The sequence below is a fragment of the Schistocerca serialis genome, chromosome 5, assembly GCF_023864345.2.
Source record: "Schistocerca serialis cubense isolate TAMUIC-IGC-003099 chromosome 5, iqSchSeri2.2, whole genome shotgun sequence".
NCBI classification, from domain to species: domain Eukaryota; kingdom Metazoa; phylum Arthropoda; class Insecta; order Orthoptera; family Acrididae; genus Schistocerca; species Schistocerca serialis.
In genome coordinates, this window is record NC_064642.1 from 129,051,091 (window position 1) to 129,076,287 (window position 25,197).

The following is a 25,197-nucleotide window of genomic DNA, read 5'->3' on the forward strand; positions in this document are numbered from 1 at the left end:
TTAACCATACCAGATGAGGAAAGTTGCTACTCACCATATATCAGAGATGCTGAGTCTCGATAGGCACAATAAAAAGATTCACACACTCATAGCTTAAAAAGATTCACACACTCATAGCTTAAAAAGATTCACACACTCATAGCTTTCGGCCATTAAGCCTTCATCACCAGTAGACACGCACGCACACACACACACACACACACACACACACACACACACACACGCGCGCACACACACACACGCACACACACACACGCACACACACACACACACACACACACACACACGCAACTTGCACACACGTCTGCAGTCTCATACACTGCGAGAAGCAGCACCAGGGCATGATGGGAGTGGCGACTGGGTGAGGGTAAGGAAGAGGCTGTGGGGGAGGGGGAGGGATAGTATGCTGGGAGTGGCGGACAGTGAAGTGTTGCAGTTTAGATGGAGAGCAGGAGAGAAGGTGTGTATTTTCATTCACTTATAATGTATAGTATTACATTTTGGCGTAACTTCCTATTCTGAAAGAGTATTTGTGGCTCAGAAATGGGTGGTTCCATAAAAAATTTCATTAGTTACAATATAAAATATGAGAGATGATACTAGAAACATAAATTCATCAGATTTTTTGATGCCTGTACTATCTTACTGTTCATTACACATATGCTGCGGTGCATTTGTTGCAGGTATATTCAACCTACATGTAAGAGTTGAGTATTTGTTCTTCATTGGAAGTCAGTTGGTAGCACTTTCACCCACAGGAAAAATTGGTGTGTGGCATGCAATGACACAGCACTGGCAGATTCAGGATGTAGTGCCAATATCGTCCTTTGATACTGCTGGATCATTTCTGCTGCTGGGGTGCAACAATGGTTCTATCTATTACATAGGTAAGTATCAAATGCCATCTGAAATATTAGTTGTAACATTGAATGAGACTTATTCTACTTGAATTTAATACTTACTTTGCATCTACAATACTAAGTGAGTTCTTGTGCTTTACTACAGAATCTAAAGAAGCACCTTTGCATACTTTTGACCCAGTGAAATGTTTATGTAGCCCTCCTCAGTAGCCACAACTTGACATCATTACCAATTTGTAGTAGATTCACTTTCCAAAATATCTTTGTGGGAATTAGTCATTGAGTTATATCGGCTGGTATACCAAGAATCAACATTGAGAAAAAAATACGTATTTGTGTAGAGTCAAATATAAAGGGCAAATCCAAAAATTGAAAAGTGTCTCTGCATTCCTTATTGGTGGTGTCATCACACTAGGCTATTCATATTTTTTAAGGCCAGTAGTGAAGCAGCTGACACAAACGTGGGTTACAATAAATAAAATGCAGCAAAGAAATGGTAGCAGGTAGAGGTAAGTATGGCTTTAGTGCAAGAATTAGTTAGTTACATTGTATCTAGTTAGATCTGATGTTAGTAGCAGTGGCAGTAGATACATTTTAAATGGTTATAGGTATGTACCACTTAATATGTTACACTTAATACAATATTTCTATATAAAAAACATTATGTACCATGTTAAAAGTGTAATACCATAAAATGCTTGAGATCATTGTGCAAGCTCCATCCCTAACAATGAGCACAGTGATTCATTGTGCTGTTTGCCCTTATAACATTTGTTATTTCAGTTTCAGTAGCAAATAAGAAAGTATCCTTGCAGGCAGCCACTGGATAAAGGTCTCCTCTTTCCTCTTGTGTGCCCCTTGCAATATAATCTTCAGCTGTACCGGTACACATCCATGTTGCTTCTTCGTGTCTTCTCATGCCATCTATGCACCTTTTATAAGGTTGCTATCTTGCTTGTTTGTTACCTCTTAATTTTCAACATAACACTTGCTTGTTCCACATACCATCCAATTGCCTGGCTATGTATCGCAATCACCTCCATTTCATTACGCTCATAATTATGACTTCCATTCCAGTTAATCTAATAATAATAATAAAATCTAATGATCCTGATTTCGGGTGGGGGGGGGAGGGGGGGGGGGGAGACCATCACATCCATCACATGGTTTTTGGTCCAGCAGGCCATTGAAGAATAGGAGTATCATATAGGGGATATTTTCAGTTGAACAGCATTGATGTTCAGCATCAAGATGATTGCTGATGTATGAGTGTAAGCTAGGTAGGACATCACGTTGCAAAATTAATCATCATTGCCTTCCTGCACATGTGACGTGCTACTTTTGAAACATGATTAGGCTCACAATATCGGTAACAGTCCTCTTCAGAAAGATAATTATTCCATAGACTTTTAAAAATAACATTGTTTAAATTACATTGTTCCTGTGTCACATGAAAATTATCTGATAAATATGTAGTAACAAATCTCTGCTGAACTATCACAGTATGATTAATTTTTGTTTAGAAAACACAGACAACAGGACATATCAAAAGAATAAAGCATAAATATATCAGCACACAGTATATTGACTTTAAAACCATAGTTCATTGAGGAATACAAATGTACTTTGCTCTGAGTTGGCATTTGTTATTGTCCGTGACTGTGTGAGGCACATATGGTGGAAACAATGTGTTAGTGTGTTATTCCCCTTAAAGTGTACAGCTGGAACTACACATTTGCTGCTGTTAAGGCTGTGTTCTCTTGATTAGTGAAACACTTGCTTCTAGATAGCAGTAGTACTCCGAGGTGACAGAAGTCATGAGATAATTCCTAATATCATGTTGGACCTCCCTTATCCAGCTAGTGCAACAACTCAATGTAGCATGGACTCAACAATTGTCGGGAGTCCTGTGCAGAAATGTTTAGTCATGCTGCCTCTATAGCCATCTATAATTGTGAAAGTGTTGCTGGTGCAGGATTTTGTGTACAAACTGATTTCTTGACTATGTCCCATAAACATTTAATGGGTCGCCGTATAGTTCACTCAAATTATCCAGAATATTCTTCAGACAAATCACAAACAATTGTGGCTCAGTGACATAGCACATAGTCCTCCATGAAAATTCCATCATTGCTCGGGAACACAAAGTGCCTGAATGGCTGCAAATGGTCTTCACATAGCTGAATATAACCATTTTCAGTCAATTGTTAGGCCGGTTGGATCAGAGGACTCAGTCCATTCCATTCCATGTAAACACAGCCCACACCATTATGGAGCCACCACCGGATTGCACAGTGTCTTGGGTCCATGGCTTCGTGGGGTCTGTGCCACACTTGAACTCGACCATCAGCTCTTACCGTGTGACATTGGGACTCACTTGAGTAGGTCAGAGTTTTCCAGTCATTTAGGGTCCAGTCGATATGGTCACGAGCCTAGGAGAGGGGCTGCAGGTGATGTCATACTGTTAGCAATGGCACTAGCTTACTATCATCTGCTGCAATAGCCTGTTATTGCCATATTCCACCACTCTGTCCTAGCAGATATATTCATCGTATGGCCCACATTAATTTATGTGGTTCTTTCATGCAGTGTTGCTTGTCTGTTAGCACTGACATCTCTAAGCGAACACCATGGCTCTCGGCCATTAAGTGAAGGCTGATGGCCACTGCATTGTCTGTGGTGGAAGGTAATGCTTGAAATTTGGTATTCTCAGCACATTCTTGACACTGGAGATTTCAGAATATTTAATTCCCTAATGATTTCCAAAATGGAATATCCCCTGCATCTAGCTCTGACTACCATTCCGGTTCAAAGTGTGTTAATTTATGTCATTCAGCTGTAACAGCATTGGACACCTTTTCACATGAATCACCTAAGTACAAATGACAGCTCTGCCAGTGCACTGCCATTTTATACCTCATTTATGAGATACTACCACCATCTGCAATCTCATGACGTTTGTTGCCTCAGAGTATTCAGACATGATCATTTACAATTTGAAGTAATATAACACTATTTACCCCCAAGAAGTTTTACGTTTGTGTAAATGTAAATTGAAAGTTTTTTTATTTCTTTGTGCACAGTGGCACCTTTCCTGCGAAGCACGAGTGTTGTGTCATAAGTGTATCTGTCCAAAGTAGGTGACCGTAATAGGTGCACATCCAGTGTAGTGTCATGCTTGTGTTGTTGACAGGGGTGAGAGAAAGAAGAGAGTTTCAATTCTTGTGCTGGCATATAGTTTGCTTCTTTCGAATAACACCAAGGGGTCTACCAAGGTAAAAGTTCATTTCTGATGGATGGATAACCTTTAACAGTGTGTCAGCACTGCTCAGTTTCTAGGCTGGAACTAGCATGTGCCATCACGCCTCATGTGAATTCAGCACTACAGATTATGTTTCTGTTCAGTAAAACAAGAATACATAGGGTACTTAGTTTTGTTCTAGATCATCTTGCAGAAGTCAAATTTGTGTACGTAGTTTCTCCAGGCTTGCAGAAGTCAAATTTGTGTACGTAGTTTATCCAAGCTCGCAGTCTCAGCTTTACAGCAACTTGTATAATTATAGTGGATTTGATTAAAAAAAAAAAAAAAAAGTTTGTCAAAATCATGACTGACTGACTTATCATGGCTCAGCCTAGACTGCTAAGAATAAAAACTTGAAATTTTGAGACACTGTAGATCTTATATTGTAGGCATCATTGAAGAAGGGATTTTTTGAAATATCAATCCTGAAGGGGTGAAACGGGATGAATGAGTGTTTTTTTTAAGTCACTATTAAGGCAATTTTGAAACTAGACCTACAAGAATTTGTACTTGGTTTCTCAATTAGAAATGAAGAAATAAGTGCCAGAATGAGGTTTTCACTATGCAGCAGAGTGTGCACTGATATGAAACTTCCTGACAGATTAAAACTGTGTGTTGCACCGAGACTCAAACTCTGGACCTTTGCCTTTCGCGGGCAAGTGCTCTACCAACTGAGCTACCCAAGCATGACTCACGACCTGTCCTCAGAGCTTCAGTTCTGCCAGTACCTCGTATCCTACCTTCCAAACTTCACAGAAGCTCTTCTGCGAACCTGGTAGAGCACTTCCTACGAAAGGCAAAGGTCCCGAGTCCGAGTCTCGATCGAGCACAGTTTTAATCTGTCAGGAAGTTTCATATCAGTGCACACTCCACTGCAGAGTGAAAACCTCATTCTGGAAATATCCCCCAGGCTGTGGCTAAGCCATGTCTTCGCAATATCCTTTATTTCAGGGGTGCTAGTTCTGCCAGATTCGCAGAACTTCTGTGAAGTTTGGAAGGTAGGAGATGAGGTACTGGCAGAATTGAAGCTTGGAGGACGGGTCTTGAGTCATGCTTGGGTAGCTCAGTTGGTAGAGCAATTGTCCGCAAAAGGCAAAGGTCCCGAGTTCAAGTCTTGGTATGGCACTCAGTTTTAATCTGTCAGGAAGTTTCAAGAAATAAGTGTTTCAACATTTTTGAAAGTTTAACCCTGAGGGTGGGGGGTAAAATAGTGTGTACAAGCTCTTTTTTTGAAAGTATATCATTATTAAAAAACTACTAAAGTATTTTTAAAGCTACGTCTATGAACATTGGTATTTAACTTCTTGGTTACAAATAAAAAAAAATACATGTTTCAGTGTTTTTGGAAATTGGACACCTAAGGGGTGAAATAGGGGATGAGATTTTTTATGAAAATATTTTATCATGATACCATTTTTAAAGCTTCTTAGTTAGAAAAAAAAAATGTTTCACTGTTTTTGGAAATTCAACCCGTAAGGGGTTGAAATATGGTCAGGCTGATTCACTGACTCATCATCGACCAGCCCAGACTATTACTGATAGAAACTTGAAGTTTGGAGAGGGTGTGAATCTTGTACTGTAGGCATTGTTTAAAAAGGGATTGTCCAAAATTCCACTCCTAATGAAGTGAAGTAGGGTATGAAAGGCTTATAGAAAGTACATCACTATCAAGGCGATTTTGAAACGAGAGCCACGAAAACTGATATTTGGTTTCGGTGTCAGAAAATAAAAAATGTGTGTTTCAGCATTCCTGGAAATTCAACCACTAAGGGGGTAAAATAGTGGGTGAAAGGTTTTTTTGAAAATAAATAATTACTAAAGAACTACTAAAGTATTTTTACGGGTACCTCTATGACAATTGGTATTTGCTTTCTTGGTTAGAAATCTATATATAAAAAAAAAAGTGTTTCAGTGTTTGTGGAAATTCAACCCCTAAAGGTGTGCAGTAGGAATGGAACGTCTTAAGAAAACATTTTGTTACATTAAAAAATTTTGAAGCTAAATTTATGAAAATTGGTATTTCACTTCTCAGTTAGTTGTAAAGAAGTATTTGTTAGGGGATGGAAGTTGCTATGGAAATATCTCCACAAGAACACAGAAGGCACGACTAACAAAAACTTTGGACTCCAGCTACCAGAATTGCTTCTTGGTCAGAAGTACATTTGGAGAAGAACTTGTTTGTATGGCCTTAATTAGTGTGAAAAGCTTAGAAGGTGTTGCAATTTGTGAACAACATAAAAAATTGCTTAAATAAAAACAGCAAAATCTCTGATGACCATACACTCTACTTGAGCAAAGCAGTGGGTGCTAAACTGGTCGTAATATAAGTAGGGTTTACACAAAATTTCTGTCTCCTAACATATCTTTCCAGTGTCTCTCCCACCTGAATTTCAGTACTAAACTTGATAACCTTGGTTCAAAGTCAGTACGGCTTTAACCTTTTAGCCTCTTAATGTGAACCACTAATACTTATCATTTAAATTTATGCTAAATATTAAACACATGTTGATAATTCTCACTTAGTGTATCTGGTTCTTCATAATGATCGATAACTATAAAATTATATTTTAGCATTCCTGTTTATAACAGGTCAAGGATCTTGACCTCAGTGGTTGTGTTGATACTCGCCAAACCAAAATGATAGTTTAATGCTACCTTTTCTCATTTTTTATGTTTAATACTTGGATTTTATTCCAACACAACAGTTTTGATATAGTCTAAAATGCATTGTGTGTGTTCCATTCTCCAAGCTTTGAGGTATAAATTATCAAAAGGTAATGACTTTTCAAAAATATGTTAATTTTGAAGCTAACCGTTTTGTTAGATTGTGTGTCAGATGGAACCTTTAATAGTTGGAATGGCTTATTCTCTCCCTCTTTTTTTTTTCTTTTTTTTAAACACCAAACAAAGGATTTTGTCATTGTCAAAGTGAATCGTGTATTATCCACTGTTAAATAGCTTCTACAGATATCTTCATATATGTATGTGTCAGAAACATGCCCATAATTACTGTTTGTCAGGAACCTTTATCTTCTGAATTAATCTGCGATTATATAAACTGAACATTATAAAATTATATAAGTGTAAATATTTAAGATAGTGTTTAAGTGTGAAGTAGATGCACATTCAGAGACTATGCATTGATGTCAGCTGTTTGCGACACATGAAAATTTGTACTGGATTTGAAACCACATGTACTTCTTACTGTGAGCAGTTGCCTTAATGATTTCAGCTATTGGAGCACTCTTCTGGAACCAATCCAAACTTCCTTATGTCACATAGTCACAACCCTTATGCTTGCACAATTTGTGATTCCCACACTGTGAGACAACTATTATATAATTATTTTAGCTCATTGAGGCAGGGATACATCATTGATGGTTACAATGTCTGTGTTTATACAGTGTCTCTATCTTTACAGTACAATGTCACACTGTCACTGACGATTACAGCTCTGGTAAACATTATGAAATAGATTAGCACTCTGCAACTGTGAATTAACATCAGCTTTTTGTGACACACACATTGTGTGAGTATAGAATTTCGACTATGTGACATGGAAGTTTGGTCAGTCCTGGAGACATTCTTGGATTGCCAAACTGGTTAAAGGTACTGCTCGTGATTAGCGAGAACAATGGGTTCGAGCTGGTCTGACACGAATTTTCATGTGCCATAAACAGCTGACGTCAATGCATAGTCGCAGAATGCGAATCTATTTCGTAATGTTTCCCTCAGTTGTAACTGGCAGTGACAGTGACCGTTCCTTCAGACATGCATGCTTGTCTGAAGGACATTGTATTGTCAAGATACAGATACTGGGTTAACACAGACATTGTAACCATTAATGATGTTCCGAAATATATATCATTATTTGTGGGTTTTATTTGCCAATACTTGTATGTACTACAAAGTTCGATTGTAGCACCCAGTACATGACTACCAGTATTTTATTATCTGATTCACAGCCTAATTCAGTGCTTTATTATCTGACACACTGTCTAAAATGTTATAAGTGTCATATGCCCACACTCCAGGCGGCACTGCAGAAAGGTTCGGAATTCAACTCAGGACATAGGTGCGAAGCCTGGTGATTAGGTATTGTATGCCACAACTCCTCTCCCCTTGTGGGCCAGATACTGGTGGGGGACATTTATTTCGCCATCAGGACTTGAACTGCCTACCTCTGAGTCGAGTGGCGTTGCCCAAGTGTGTGCTGTCAACCTCCACTTGGCAGTGGATACTCACATTAACTTTCCTAATCCTAATATTACCATATTTAATGTTTGAGCCATGACTGTTGATACTGGATCTGCTGCCGCCTGCACTGAATGTCAGTGTTCTGCTGCCTCTAACTTCCAGCATTAACTTGATATTCACACTGTCTACATTGCTAAATGTGTAGTGCATTTTCAATGGTTTTGCGATGTTTTCTTTTTAGACTTTCTGTATTTTTATTCCCTGTGATGACTTAAGGCACCATAGAAACCTTTTAAAAAATGACGATGTTATTTTCTTACATACTATTAAATGCAAAAATCATTCAAAATCTGAAGATTACATAGCAAACAGTGTGGGGGTTCAAGGCAAAACTTAGGGAGAGAAGAAAATTAACAAATGCATCAGAAAAGGAATTGGAACAAAAAACATTATGACTGCAGTTGAAACAAAATGGAGGTCGGCAGGACAGATAGTCAGCCTATTGGGTAGTGGATCGCTTAAGAGAATGCTTTGCTGGAATCAAAGTGGAAAGAACTGATCTAAATGACAACATAATGTAAAGTAGGTGAATGATATTAGACAAAACGAAAAGTAGCATGGGTGTCTGGGGAGGTGATGACCATAATGCACAAAGAAGGTTAGAGCAGTGGATGACAAATGGCCGTTGTGATGATGGTGATACCAATAAGCTTCTCTTTTGTTAAATAATTTACATTTCCAAGTATAAAAAGTAATTTAAAATTTTGAAGATACCTCAAGTAATATCAGCTAAACACCGATCAACATATTCCTTCCTTCTAGTTTTAAATGCAGATGCTGATGCAACCCCTTTCAAGGTTGTATTAGAAAGAGGCACACTGATGGATGATTGTGTGTACTTCCCTCTGTCTTGTCAAGAAAGAAGAGATATGATAAGATCTGTGTTTTTTAAAAAGAAGGAGAAGAAGAAGAAGAAGAAGAAGAAGAAGAATTTCACTTGCAACACGAATGAGTCAGTGGAGACCTTGCGGTTCAATCAGCCTGATACCTGACACCAATAAACTGCAATGTTTGAGCCATGACTGTTGATACTGGATCTGCTGCCGCCTGTACTGAATGTCAATGTTCTGCTGCCTCTAACTCCCAGCATTAATTTGATATTCACACTGTCTACATTGCTAAATGTGTAGTGCATTTTCAAAAATCTGAGGACATTCAGCAAAATATTTTAGCCAGCTATGTAAAAGTAAAAGAGCTTAAAAATTGTAATATCTTTCTGTTTTTTAGAGTTTGAGGGAGTTCTGAATGTTTACAACATATTTCTAATTATGACTGAGCTTTAGAAATAGATAATTTACTGTATTGTCGAGTACTTAATGGCTATAATTACAGTGCAGCTACATACAGAGCTCCAGTGTCGGCGGTAATTATTGTGTGACAGTGATACTTGGTCGATATTCTAATGTGTTATTGCGGAACTGATTTGCACTGGAAAAAACTAGTTCCAATCTTGGTCACCAAGTGCAAATCTGGTGATGTGGATGCTAGACATACATATAGAAATATTTCCGTATGTAATGGATTAGAAATGTGTTGTGGGCAGAAAAGGTCAAACAAGTGAGAAAGGCATAATGTTGATCTTATTATTAATTGCCTCTTGTTCAATACAAACATTGGAAACGTCAATGAGATGGTGTACAGTGCCAGATTTGCACCTGGTGGCCAAAATTGGAATTAAGTTTTTTTCAATGTAAATCAGTTCTGCAGTAACACATTAGCATATCTGTGAAGTTTCACTGCTATACTATAATTACAGCCGACGCTGGACCTCCACGAGTAGACGCTGGACCTCCACGAGTAGCTGCATAGTAATTATAACCTCTCAGAACATGGTAAATATGAAGATTTGAAAAACACAAGCTTTCATGTGTAGACAGAGATAGAAAAGACACAATGTCTTGCAATTGAAATTTGGCAAAATTTTAACAGGAATAAAGAATAAAAGTCATTGAAATCATTCAAATGATTGATATGCCACTCTTCAGAAATAACTAGAAAAAATGGTGATTTGTCGTACAGCTTTGCATAAGGAAACCACTAAAAGGTCTGTGTTCCTAGCTAATAGTGGTGTCACTTGATCTCCAGGATTTCAAGTGGAGACAGTGAAATGATTATCAATGTTTTTTCTGGAAAAAATATTTGTAATTGTTTCAGCTTTTCAACCACTTATGGCTGCAATCTGAGAACAGCTGAAGGCACAGTAGTTGCTCAATACCAGTAAGAGTGTCCATCAACATATATAAAAATGGGACTTCGATGTCATATCAGATGGATCCTTTTGTCTCTGCTGCCATCATCTGCTTCAGATCCATGCACATCATTTATTGATGCTCTCATCAGCTCAGTGAATTTGTTTTCCTGTGATACACACGTAATAGATAAGCCACATATGAGATGGAGGACTCAGTACTCCCTTCTGGATTTTTGTACATCTCACAGCTGTTTTAATGAGATCTGGTTGTGGAACATATTTCAGTAAAATATATTGCTGCTAATGGCCACTATGCAGGGTATTCCCATTTTAAAATTCAGGAGGAAAACTTGAACCATTATAAAAAAGAGAGAAGTTTCTAGAGTTATAAATTTTATTACAGAATTTTCCAAAAATGGGACATGATCAGTAGGAGCTAATGATTGAAGCTGAATGGGAATGCTATAAATGTGTTGAATGAAATAGGTTTGATGGTTGAAGAAGATTTTCATGAAATTTGCAGAAGTAGAGACATAAACATTGATATTTTGCAGGATGAGCTAATGCAGAAATAGGAAAGACCTCTTTAAAATTATAGAAACATCTAGTGAGAGATAGAGATTGAAGCACATATTAGCAAAAGTTTGTGCAGCTAAAATGAAAAGAAATGTAAGGCTCTGTTATAGTGTAGCCTGAAGGAGGACGTAAAATAAGATATGTGTTATATAGAATAGCTGAATCTGTTGTAGTATATTTTGACGCTTGTGATGTAGATGGTATTATATTGTTAAAAACACAGAGTTCAGTTTTACTATGAAGAAAGCATTACTTAAGAATAAGGTCTTTTGGCCAAAATCTCATTTTGCCTGTCTGCGACCCAACATCTCCAGTATAGTTTAGATGATGTACACAACATCTTTAACTGGAAAATTAATCAATTATTGAAGACGAACAAACCTTCAAACGTGTAGAGTGAGTCAAGGTGGGCAAGGAGAAAGGGAAGTGGTTGTTAGAAACTGAATTAATAATTAATTTTTTCAAACTGTTCTAAACTACTTGTGCTTGCTTGGTCTACATTTAACAAAGAAAAATTAGCAGTTTGTGTATAGCTCAACAGTGTCAGGATCATTTGGCTCTCAGTTCATATCTCAAGTTCAGCCACAAAGAATCTCAAGTTCTGTGTTGCCGTATTAAAAAATTAGGTCCCAAGTAATTAGATACAATCAAATGTTAGTATCAGATTCTATCACTTGAGATTCCATTTCAAATAACTGAAAGCTGATTAGTCATGTAACTGATGTCACATTTCAAATAAAGTATTCATTGATGATGTAGTCTGGGGCAATAAATGGTGTGAAACATTAGTGTGTGGCATTCAGTTTCATCATTTTTTTATATATTTTTTATTTCCATATATAGTTATTAATGTGAACATGTTTTACAGATATGCAGAAATTTCCATTGCGAATGAAGGATAATGATTTACTAGTAACAGAGCTGTATCACGATCCGTCAAATGATCCGATTACAGCTATATCTGTTTACCTCACCCCAAAAACAAGTAAGTATAATATTTCTCCATTATATTGAATAAACGTGAATATAAACTTTGTTCAAGTAAAATTTGTTATGGCGGTGTCAGTTCATGCTTGTTTCCTTCCTTCCTTTCTTCGTTTCTTTCCATTCCATCACCCCAGTTTTCTCAACTCTTCCCTAAAAAGGATAAGAAAAAGAGAAATAGAAAATTTTGCACTTGGTATACTGAGTTAGTATTCTGTTATCATTATAAGTTTTGCATTGTGTTATGTGTTCACAAACAACTTTTGCTAAACAGTACAAAGCAACCATTAAGATGACTTCCATTCAAACTCTAAAAGTAAGAGTATTACAAATACTATACTAAGTATGATGAATAAAAAAACTCCACATTTATGGATTGCGAGAACTGTAGATATTGATATACAAGGTCTGTTCAAAAAATTCCGGAACATTGTCCACAGAATTTTTCTATGCTTACCTTTTAGTTATTGTACATGGTCTCCTTCGAAATACTCTGCTCCACAATTGATACACCGCTCCCAAGGCCCTTTCCACTTCTGGAAGGAGTCTTAATATGCTGCTTGCTGGATCATGTGAAGGGCCATCCGAGAATTTTCTTTTACCTCACCTATCGTTGCAAATCTTTGTTCTTTCAACGGGGTTTTCAATTTTGGAAATAAAAAAAAAGTTCACAGGGCCAGGTCTGGAGAGCACAGAGGATAAGACAGCACAATGATTTCATTTTTGTGCAATAGTCAGGCAACAACAGGGATGAATGTGCGGGTGCGTTATCGTGATGCAAGTGCCATGAATTGTCTCGCCACATTTCAGACCATTAACTTCTCACAGGCATCACAATACTTCCCAATGGTACAATCGTATAACGGTTTGTCCGTGTGGCACAGATTCATGATGAACTAATCCTTCAATGTTAAAGAAAACTATCAGCATGACTTCGACATTTGACCTGACCTGATGAGCTTGTTTTGGTCTTGGAGAACATTTCCCAACCCATTGTGAAGATTGAACCTTGGTCTCAACATTGTAACTGTAGACCAACATCTCATCACCAGTTGTTGTTGTCGTCTTCAGTCCTGAGACTGGTTTGATGCAGCTCTCCATGCTACTCTCTCCTGTGCAAGCTGCTTCATCTCCCAGTACGTACTGCAGCCTACATCCTTCTGAATCTGCTTAGTGTATTCATCTCTTGGCCTCCCTCTACGATTTTTACCCTCCACGCTGCCCCCCAATACTAAATTGGTGATCCCTTGATGCCTCAGAACATGTCCTACCAACCGATCCCTTCTTCTAGTCAAGTTGTGCCACAAACTCCTCTTCTCCCCAATTCTATTCAGTACCTCCTCATTAGTTATGTGATCTACCCATCTAATCTTCAGCATTTTTCTGTAGCACTAAATTCTCTTCTTGTCTAAATTACTTATCGTCCATGTTTCACTTCCATACATGGCTACACTCCATACAAATACTTTCAGAAACGACTTCCTGACACTTAAATCTATACTCGATGTTAACAAATTTCTCTTATTCAGAAACTCTTTCCTTGCCATTGCCAGTCTACGTTTTATATCCTCTCTACTTCGACCATAATCAGTTATTTTTCTCCCCAAATAGCAAAACTCCTTTACTAGTTTAAGTGTCTCATTTCCTAATTCCTTCAGCATCACCCGAGTTAACTCGACTACATTCCATTATCCTCATTTTGCTGTCCCTTAAGGCAAATCTCATTCTCCTTCACGCTATCCAAATGCTCTGCACAGATTGTGAGGCGAAGGCCTTTCTGGTCTTGACTCATGAGCCATGGGATGAACTTGGCAGCAACATGATGCATTCCAAGATGCTGTGTCAGGATTTCATGACATGATCCAACTGAAATGTTACTCTCTTCTGCAATCTCTTGGACAGTCAGTCTTCGATTGCCATGCACAATTTTGTTGCCGTTCGTGGAATGAGCATTGTTGGTAGACGTCGAAGAACGTCCTGAATGATGGTCATCTTTAACTTCTTCCAGCCATTTTTAAACCATGTGAAATATTCGTAACACCGAGCACGGCTTAAGCACTCATTACCATAGGCTTCCTGCATCATTTGGTGTGTCTCTGTAAAGGTTTCCTTGAGTTTCACACAAAATTTCATGCAGAAGCAATGCTCCTCTAACTCTGCCATCTCAAAATCTGGAAACTGTATGACACAGTGTTCTACTACTCAGTATAGCACTGAACAGTGGTAACAGTCATACAAGGAAACTTCTGGAAGTTACACATTAAATACAGACCTGAGCAGGGACGCCAATCACATTTCACTCCATCACACCTTGTGGTGTGAAATTACGAGTGTTCCAGAATTTTTTGAACAGACCTCGTAAGCTTACAGCTGTGAAAACACTTAGGCATGCACACTTTATCAGTTTTAACTGGAATTATCTGTGACAGTTAGTTAAAATTTTGTGGACAGCAGCTGTACAAGAAAGGTGGCGGCGATACTGTCACGCCTACCTAAGACTGTACATTTCCACTTTTCTGTCGTCCGTCTCTGACACTGTATTGGTATGATTGCTCCCTTTTGTAACTGAATGTTGCTACCATCTTTTGCAAACATAAGGAACTACTTCCATTTTCATAAGGCTATATATATGTTCAATCTGTGGGAACTAAATTCGATACTCGCACTTGTGTTTTCTTGTTTGGTGAGAATGACACATTTGTAAGGTTTGAATGGTGAGGATATTAGTGAAATCCTACTAAATGAAGACTCAGCTGCAGAATCTGAATAGTGATTTTGAAGACCGCAAAGATTGTGAGGTATTACCAAGAGAAAGTGAATATTTATCAAGTAATGTTGAAAGTATTCATGAAGTGGGTCCTTCACAGGTGAAAAAAGAAGTGAAAGCTCAGAAATAGTGTGCACAGATGGCTGACAGGAGATGTGTTTGTACCTCAGAATTGTGCTTTAAGTAATGATAATTTGATAGTGAAACGACATTAGGGACTAAGTGAGGAGCCTAGTGAAAGTGAATTTTTTGAGCTTGTGCACTGACAGAAAAAAATAAAAAAAAAAAATCACAATACCAAGAGGGAATTATGCAACATAACGAAAGTTGTTAGGTGTGTTTCTATGTGTGAAATATGATGTCTCTTTAGATTTTGCACCAGTCGTATAAGAGAGGCGTGAGTAGCACCACTATGAGGATGTGTATCAGGTTTGTTTCAAATACCACTGTAAAGGTCATTAGCATTGGTTGCATTTAAGATTGGATGTGGTGACCTTTGAGATGGATGTGGTGAGTTGATGTTAGTCAAGAATGCCTTTAAGGTGACAAAGATGCCATTATTAGCACCTCACTAAGTTTGAATGAGATTGTGTAATAGGACTATGAGAAACTGGAGGCTCTTTGTGTGATATTTGGCTCTGGCCCATGCTACTGCATCTGCAACAGCAATTTGAGCAGCAGTTGGCATCAAAGTGACACAACAAACTGTTACAAATTGGTTACTTCCGAGCCAGACTTTCAGTAGCATGCATTCCACTGACTCCAAACCACTGCCATTTGTAACTTCAGTGGTGTTAAGCGAGATCTCATTAGAGGCCATGTTGAAGGACTGCTGTGTTTTCTGATGAAAGCTGGCTCTGACTCAGTCCCAGTGATAGCTGTGTATTGGTTAGGAGGAGACCAGGTGAGCCCCTGCAACAAACATGTTTGCAGCCTAGACACTCAGGACCTGCATCTGGAGTTATGGTCTAGGGTGCGATTTCATGTGACTGGAAGAGCACTCTCATGGTCATCCCTCAACCCTGACTACAAATTTGTGCATCAGTCTCATGATTTGACCTGCAATTCATGAACAGCATTCCAGAGGGTGTTTTCCAACAGGGTAACACTCATTCACATACCACTGTTGTAACCCAACAAGCTGTACAGTGTTGCCATGTTACCTTGGCCTATTCAATTACTAGATCTGTCTCTAGTCGAGCACGTATGGGACATCATGGATGACAACTCCAGCGTCATCCACAACCAACATTAACCATCCCTTTGTTGACCGACCAAGTGCAACAGGCATGCAACTCCATCCCATAACCTAACATCCGGCACCAGTACAGCACAATACATGCATGTTTGCATGCTTGCATTCAACATTGTCAAGATACACTTATTATTAATGTACCACCAGTTCACGTATGCAGTGGTTTATCTCATGCTTACATTAACCTGTGATCTTGCAATGTTAAACATTTAAATATGTTGCCTAGCCAAACGTTTTCCTGAAATTTCATTACTCTACATTAATTATTTTTTGGTGTTGCAATTTTTTTTCCATCATTATATTTGACAGGAAATTGATGGGATACATTGCCAGTGAAACTAACAGCTTTACAATGTAGTGAATGAATGATGTCACAGAGCTTTTAGGGGAATACAATGGACAGATGCAAGACAAACTGCATCAACTTTTAGCAGTCTGCATGCTGATGACTGACATAAAAGAGGCTGAAATATCTTTCTTCTTGAAAGTAATGACTAGGGACAAATTTATGACAGTTCTTTGAATATTTCATTTTAGTGATACATACGTTTTATGAGATGCTGAGAGGCCAAATAGGCTTTATAAAATGAAGTATATTGTGAATTTTTTAACTATGAAATTCAAATCAATTCTGAATCCATTCAGAGGTTTGTGCATTGTCGAGTCTCTAATGCTGTGGAAAGGCAGACTTGTTTTCAAACAGTATGTACCAAGAAAGGGCATAAATTTGGAATAAAGCTATTTATACTGTGCAGTTAAAATCTACTCATCAAGTGGCGGCAGGAGTAAATGCATACAGAAGTTAAGGAATGACATGGGTGCCAGTTTCACCACACGTGCCACCTGGATTCTTCCCCCGACACCAATTTCTCAGAACTTCGCAGGTAGGAGCTGGTTTACATGTCCTTGGTTCTTGCCATTCACCTGGCCATAATTTGTGTTAATTTCTTCAGATTCAGAATTTCTTGTCAGTAACTATTCCTTTCTTGACTCCCTTTTAGTTTTCTGTATCTTTTATTTTCTAATCTCTCTCTTTTTCCCTGCCACCAACCTCTAGCATGTAGAATATACTTAGCTTTCCACTCTTATTAACTCTTGCTTGATATTTGATCAGTAATCTCCGTCTTACTTATTACCCTATCTTCCACCTTTGAGCTCTTAGGTTTTCAAATCTCGTCCAGTGCTGTCCCCAGCAATCAGTCTTTCCTTCTCATCCTGTCTTTTAAGTCTCCCCTGACCTGGGTTGTGGGTGACTTTTCCATAATTCTCCCAATTTCGTATATCTTGCTAGTCCTTTTCCTTCATTCTTGGTCCTTTCCCTTCAATCCTTCTGCCGAGAGAAAGAGCCACTGCCTCTGAAAGCTTGCACATTTCCTTAACTTCTGTATGTGTTTATTCTTGCCATCACTTGGTGAGTAGATTTTTTTCCATCCAATTATATTGTGTTTACATCTTTGATGTTGAAACTAGATTTATATTAGATATTGTAACGTACACAGGAAGAGGAACAGAAATTGAAGATACTTGTGGCCTTGTTGTTTCTGGTGCTGTTGTAACTGCTCCATTGAAACCTTAACTTAATGAAGGTCACAGTCTTTTTTTGTGATAATTGGTAACAGGCCCTAAAGTGTTTTTCTTTCCACACAAAAATGGAATTAGTGCCTGTGGGACAGTTAAGCGAAAAAGACAAGATGCCAACTGATTTGTCTTCAAAACTATAGAAAGGACAAATTACATCATGCTGTTCTGATTGTAAGTTAGCAGTAAAGTTTATGGACAAGGGAGAAGTGCACATGCTTGGAGCAGTTTGTACAGAGACAATTGTCGAAACAGAGAAAAACAACAGAGAAACAGGCAAGAAAATCAGGAAACACAGCACTGCCAGGAGATAAAACTGACATGCAGGTCAGCTCTATTGAATGTGCGGGAAAGTCAACATTCAGGAGGCACAAAAAGTTTTTCTTTCACCTCTTGGACTTGTCTGTGCTGAATGTGCATGTTCTTTACCAAATGGACACTGGTGAAAAACCACAGCTACTAGACATACACTTGGAGCTCATGAGACAATTTCTTGAAAAGTCTGCAAAGGGAGGAAGACCAACATTGCACGAGACACTGCTGCGTCTCACACAGTGACATTTTGAGTGCATCACAAGGGTCCAGGACCCAAAGAAAGTGCCCAGTATGCAGTCATATGACACAAAAAAAGAAAAGACACTATTTTTGTGTGTGTAAAGCGCAATATCTAATTATGTGTAAATCCGTGTTTTTAAGAGTACCACACCTTGAAAAATTTTAATTAATTAAGTAATTATATTGTAATAGGATAGACAAAAAATCTATTCACCAAGTTGCGGCAGGACACACACAAAAAAGAAGGAGGTTATAATTAGGCAAGCTTTTGGAGCCAGTGGCTCCTTCAGGCAGAAGGGTTGAAGGGTTAGGAAGAGGGGTGAAGGAAGAGGACTGGAGAGGTCGAGGAAAAGGGTAGATTCTGGAAAAGTCACCCAGAACCCTGGGTCAGAGGAGACTTGCCGGACAGGATGAAATTCCTTCACCCCTCTTCCTTCCCCTGCAACCCTTCTGCCTGAAGAAGGGACCACTGGCTCCGAAAGCTTGCCTAATTATAATCTTCTTTTATGTGTGTGTTCTGCAGCCACTTGGTGAGTAGATTTTTTATCTATCCAATTACGTTATATTGTCAGACATTGATTGTTTTCATTGCTATCAAGTAATTAAATACAATACAATGAATTGATGAGCAAATTGCAAACCAATGGCTTGTTTTATTTCAAAAACCTGTGTAAATCAACAATCTCAAAATAACTCAGTTGAGAAGAGGAGCCAAGTGCATAAAAACTTAGTCTTCAAAAGGTTAAAGAACAGAGGAAATTATGTAGGAAACCAACAGAGTGAAAAGTAACAACTAGGATGCATATAAGAAATACAAAAAATAAAAGTGCACTGCAAAATCAAAATTGCAGTTCTCATAAAGTCCCTGAGTGCACTGGCGCTGGTTTCAAAGGGTGAGAACTATGAACAAAAGTATTCTACTATCCACACATTTTCTCCTCTGTTTTTGGGGATATTAATGATGAGAGCATAGGTAGCAAACCTCATCCACAATGATGGTGCTGCTAAAAGCAGGAACAAGATACTAGCTCTTTTTCCTTTTTGTCATCAGAAGTGTATCTCTAGATCTGGAGATCTCTTATCTTATTGGGATGCAGTTCTGCTGTGCATTTAAAATATTGTGTGCTGCCTGAAGCAGATGGGCACAGTATCCACATGAGTTATGTGATACCAATTATTGATCTAGAACTAAACAAAAAGATTTTGAAGCTACACCTGGAGTACATAACTGTGCAGAAGTGAATAAAACATGGGAACCATAATCTACTCAGTAAGAGGTATAACCTTATGTTAAAGGTTTCTAAAACAAATATTAGAGTTAGAAACTGTGTATATGTCTCGAGCCAGTGTAATTCACTGCGCACAAATACTGAAATTACACTCATGCTCATAAAGTAAGGATAATGCTGATACATGGTGAAACAATGCTCTGGTGGGCGATTTTTGGGTTTAAATCACCTCGGGGTATGACTATGCGGTGCATTTGACGTGCGGTCATCGCACAGTGGCACTGGCAGCAGTCCACATATGCAGAGGTGTGTTGGTGCATGTAAGAGTATGGTGCAGCGAGTAAGTGTGCAGACATTTTCAGACATGCTGATTGTGACTGTGTGTTGAAAATGGCTCAAAGAACACATATTGATGACGTTTGAGGGGTAGAATACTAGGACGACTGGAGGCTGGTCAAACACAGCAGGTCATAGCACGGGCTCTCCATGTGCCACAAAGTATTATTTCAAGATTGTGGCAACGATTCCAGCAGACAGGAAACGAGTCTAGGTACTACAGTACGGGACATCCACAGTGTACAGCACCACAAGAAGACCGATGTCTCACCGTCAGTGCACGCAGATGGCCATGGAGTACTACAGGTAGCCTTGCTCGGGACCTTACCACAGCCACTCAGATGACTAAACAGACATGGTTTATTTGCCCAGAGACCTGCAAGGTGCATTCCACTGACCCCTGGTCACAGGAGAGCCCGTAAAGCCTGGTGTCAAGGACACAGTACATGGTCATTGGAACAGTGGCCCCAGGTTATGTTCACTGATGAGCCCAGGTATAGTCTGAACAGTGATTCTCACCAGGTTTTCATCTGGCATGAACCAGGAACCAGATACCAACCCCTTAATGTCCTTGAAAGGGACCTGTATGGAGGTTGTGGTTTGATGGTGTGTGGTGGGATTATGATTGGCGCACGTACACCCCTGCATGTCTTTGACAGAGGAACTGTAACAGGTCAGGTGTATCGGGACATCATTTTGCACCAGTATGTCTGACTTTTCAGGGGTGCAGTGGGTCCCACCTTCCTCCTGATGCATGATAACGCACGGCCCCACTGAGCTGCCATCGTGGAGGAGTACCTTGAAACAGAAGATATTAGGTGAATGGAGTGGCCTGCCTGTTCTCCAGATCTAAACCCCATCGAACATGTCTGGAATGCTCTCGGTCGACATATCGCTGCACATCTTCAAACCCCTAGGACACTTCAGGAGCTCTGACGGGCACTGGTGCAAGAAAGGGAGGCTATACCCCAGCAGCTGCTCGACCACCTGATCCAGAGTATGCCAACCCATTGTGCGGCCTGTGTATGTGTGCATGGTGATCATATCCCATATTAATGTTGGGGTACATGCGCAGTAAACAGTGGCGTTTTGTAGCACATGTGTTTTGAGGTGGTTTTCTCAACTTATCACCAATACAGTGGACTTACAGATCTGTGTGTTGTGTATTCCCTATGTACCTATGCTATTAGCGCCAGTTTTGTGTAGTGCCGTGTTGTGTGGCACCAGATTCTGCAATTATCCATAATTTATGAGAATGAGTGTATATTCATACACTATTTGAGAATGATATCAGTTAGGACTTGCAACAAACTTTGTACGTATTTTCAAACCTTTATGAAACTTTTTCTCACTGATACCACCACCTCCTCCACCACCCCACCTAACCTCAATAAGGAGGGGGAGGGGAGAAGATGACATGAGAAAAGTTTTTTGCTTACTATATTTTGCCTGTTTGATGGCCTTTTTCTCCCTGATACTCCTCCACCCCAAAAACTGTGGCATCTGGCATGATGTTTTGATTTATTACTTATTTACTACTTACTCTATTCACATTTTGCAGACATTACACAAATATACCACTGACTGTACCTTCAAAATTATATCATTGTATAACACAATTCAGAAAACATAATGTCATAAGCATTGAGATGCGTGAAAGACTTGCAATTGCCTAATTGGAGTGCAAATTTTTCAGACTGTAATCATCCAATGTTCGATAACGAGAGCACGTATTGACTCTCAACATAATGTCAAATGTTTTACACATCTGTAAAGTAACCAGGAGTTTAAGCTGTTTTATATGTTGGAGTTCGACTCTCTACAGAATTGAAGGTTTACTGTTGTAATTCTATTGGAGACCACTAAAGATTAGATTTACAAGAAAGTACAGGAGGAAGAGGCACTAGAAAGGATAGACAAGGGAACAAATACATGGAGAAAACCGTTCCTGAAAGGGAGACAGGTTAGTGGAACATGTGCTAATGGGCCCAGGCGAGGGAAGGGGGAAAAAAGTTGGGGCAGATAAAATATAGAAGATTATCTGTAATGGAAACTCTTAACAGATTAAAACTGTGTGCAGGACCAGATCTTGAACCTGGAATTTCACATATTGTGGACAACGCTGTTATCAACTGAGATTTCCCTCACAGCTATATGAGTACCTATCCTGCTTTCCAAATTTCACAGAAGTTCTGCTGCACATCTTGTGGGAGCAGCACTCCTGTAAGAAAAAGTTGCGTAACAACAGAATAGAGGATTGTTTTCAGAATGAATCTTATACCCTTCAGCAGAGTGTGTACTGTTATGACTCTTCCTGGCAGATTAAAGCTGTGAGTTGAATGGAGATTTGAACCCAGAAAGAATCCCCTTGCTTGTGGCTAAGCCATTTCTCTGCTATATTCTTTTTTTCCAGGAAAGCTAGCCCCACACAATATGCAAGAAAACTTCTGTGGAGTCGGAACAGCAGGACAGCTGTACTGGCGGAAGTAAAATTTTGAAGGCAAGTCGTAAGTCATGTCTGGATAGATCAGTTGGTAAGAACACTGTCAGCAAGAGGCAAGGTTCTTTTAATGCACCAGGAAATTTCATAATGCTTTGCTCTGTAGCAAAAGATTCAATCTGGAAGATATCCAAGATGGTTGAGTATAGTAATATCATGGTGGTGATTCTTCTGGAATGCTTGGAAAACCTGGAATTCTCAGGGAATTGCATTTTACCTGGAAAAATCAGGAAATCTTAGGGGATTTCTGTAATTCTAAAATCTCAGGCAATTCTAAGTTTTTAACCTAACTTTGGAATTTAATTTTATTGAGTTTTATAAATCTTAAATTTCAAAACAAATAATATTTAAAAGTGTTTTAATTATAAGAAATTACATATGCTTAAGAGAAAAGCTGTTACTGTGAGATGCTCATCTCCCCTCAACATTATCTTATCAGGTACTACTTATGACACCATAGTGCTCCCCATACATGGAATTCTCAGGGATTTTTATTTTTCCACCCTGAGTATGCATAGATGAAAAGATTATCACTTGGTAAGAAGGTACAGAGGACAGCAGCAAACTGGTTGAAGGATATTGGCTGTTTAAATGGAGAGGGTTGTCTGTACTGTTATACTGCGTGACGACAGACTTGTACATTTTCAGTCATTAATCTTTGTTTTATATCTTGACTCAATTTACAATTTGAATATCTCTCTCTCTCTCTCTCTCTCTCTCTCTCTCTCTCTCTCTCTGTGTGTGTGTGTGTGTGTGTGTGTGTGTGTGTGTGTGTGTGTGTGTGTGTGTGTGTGTGTCTGTAAGTCACTTGGTTTTTAAAGATGAGTTCAGGTCAAGATCCATAACTGTTTGAATTGTGTTTACCACACTTGTATTGTTAAGCTCCTGAATAGTCCATCAGTACAATCGTTGGCCACTTGAAATCATATAATAATAATAATATTGGTAATAATAAACAATGATGTTCATTGCTACACAAAATACATGTGGTGGGCAATGGCTGGGTCACAAATAATACAAGCAAATGTATTGCATGGTTTTTGGTGACAAATACTGATAAAATTCTCTCGAGCTTCCAGCCGTGTCAAGTGGTTTAAAAACAGCTCAGGGATTTTAAACTGCTGGACATGGCTGGAAGTCCGGTAGAATTTTATAAACCAAATATATTGTTTAAAACTTCATTGTAAATTAAAAGAGAATTGAGCTGGATACACTGCACCCGTTGATGGCCAAGCAGGTGGCAAGGCAGGGAGATGGGAAATCCCCAACATTTAAGAATGAATGATGCAGTGAAATGGGTGAAGTCTTCCCAAGGATGATAGAAGATAAAAGTCTTGCATTCTTTGACTGCTTGCTGTGCCTGAACTACTTGTCTGGCAAAAAAGTCATAGGTTTCTGTAAATTTAAGGCACCCTATTTTTGTACCGCGCTATTTACATGATAACAACTTACGTTTTGAAGTATAAACCAAAAACGGACAAGAATGTTGGTTTTTCTTTTTCCTTGCCTTTTCTTTTTAATATTCCACCACTTTTTTTTATGGAAAACCTCAAATTCCCCTTCTGTACACCAATAATGTAGAGGAATAAAATAAAAATAAATAAATACTCTCCCTAAACTTTCTGGCAGTGTTGACTTATCAGAGTACCAGACGAGTAGACTATTTGTAGTCAGTATGATTTCAACAAAGCCAATACTAGATCCCATAAGTTTGTGAGATGGTATCTGATGTTCTGATTGTTTAAATTAGCAGCTGCATGAATGATCTGAGAACTCTGTCCCAAAGAGAGATGCTTGATGAGAATCTTTCTGTTTTTGAGGTCTATTCTTTATTCAGAAAATGATAGCAGCCAGTGGTTTTGTTGCAGAATGAATTCTCACTCTGCAGATAGCAGATTAAACTTTATGCTGGACAGTGACGCAAACCTGGGATCTTGCCATTTCATAGACAAGTGCTCTACTGAATGAGCTATCGAAGCCCATGAAACGCATAGCTCCCAAATTCAAGCCTCAGTTCGCACACAGTTTTATCTGCTAGGAGGCTTCAGATCAATGCACACAATGCTGCAGAGTGAAAATTCATTCTGGAAACAATATCTCAGTGTGGCTAGCCATTTCCCCAGAATATCCTTTCATCCAAGAGTGTTAGTCCTGGAAGGTATGTAGGAGAACTTCTCTGACGCTTGGAAGGTAGGAAACGAGGTGTTGGCAAAGGTTAAGCTGTGGAGCAGGTCATGAATCATGGTTGAATAGCTCAGTCGCTAGAGCACTTTCCTGAGAAAGGCAAAGGCCTCAGTTTCAAGTCCTGGTCTGGTACACATTTTTAATGTACCGAGAAGTTTCACCAAGAAACAGAAGGAAAGACTAAGGGTATTAGAACCTAAGAAATAAAGAAGGAAAGAAGGTAGACCTCAAAGTTTGATAGCCATCTCACCCCCCACCCCACATGTTCCACCCTGGGAGAGTCTTCACTGATGGGGTGGAGAATGAAGATCTGTGCCATTTCCATACCATGACCTCCATTGGCTTCTTCTCGTCAGGCCCCAAAAAGTGGTTCTAACTCCTGCTATTTGATACCTGCTGGAGAGGGTAGCAACATGACACAATAATCACCTTTCCATCACTAAACTCAACATTCAAATTAAACCAGTTCCATGGACTAAGGTTTCCATAAAAACTTTTCCTGTAAATCCCAACCATGTCACTTAACACCTCTCATAAAAACTATAGATATTCCACAAATACAATTTTAGCGAGCTAAATTCCCACTCCCATTTTGGAAGAGTATACAAAACTCTACAAAACTTA

General features: G+C 38.9%; 1 protein-coding gene across 1 annotated transcript in view; it reads left to right on the forward strand.

Annotated features, from left to right (window-relative positions):
• LOC126481156 (BTB/POZ domain-containing protein KCTD3) overlaps positions 1–25,197 on the forward strand; it is a 252,677-nt gene that overhangs the window by 96,382 nt on the left and 131,098 nt on the right. Inside the window, exons 6-7 of the mRNA XM_050104725.1 lie at positions 684–887; positions 12,054–12,170. Of these exons, the coding sequence (XP_049960682.1) occupies positions 684–887; positions 12,054–12,170 (321 nt within the window). The remainder of the gene's footprint in view (positions 1–683; positions 888–12,053; positions 12,171–25,197) is intronic.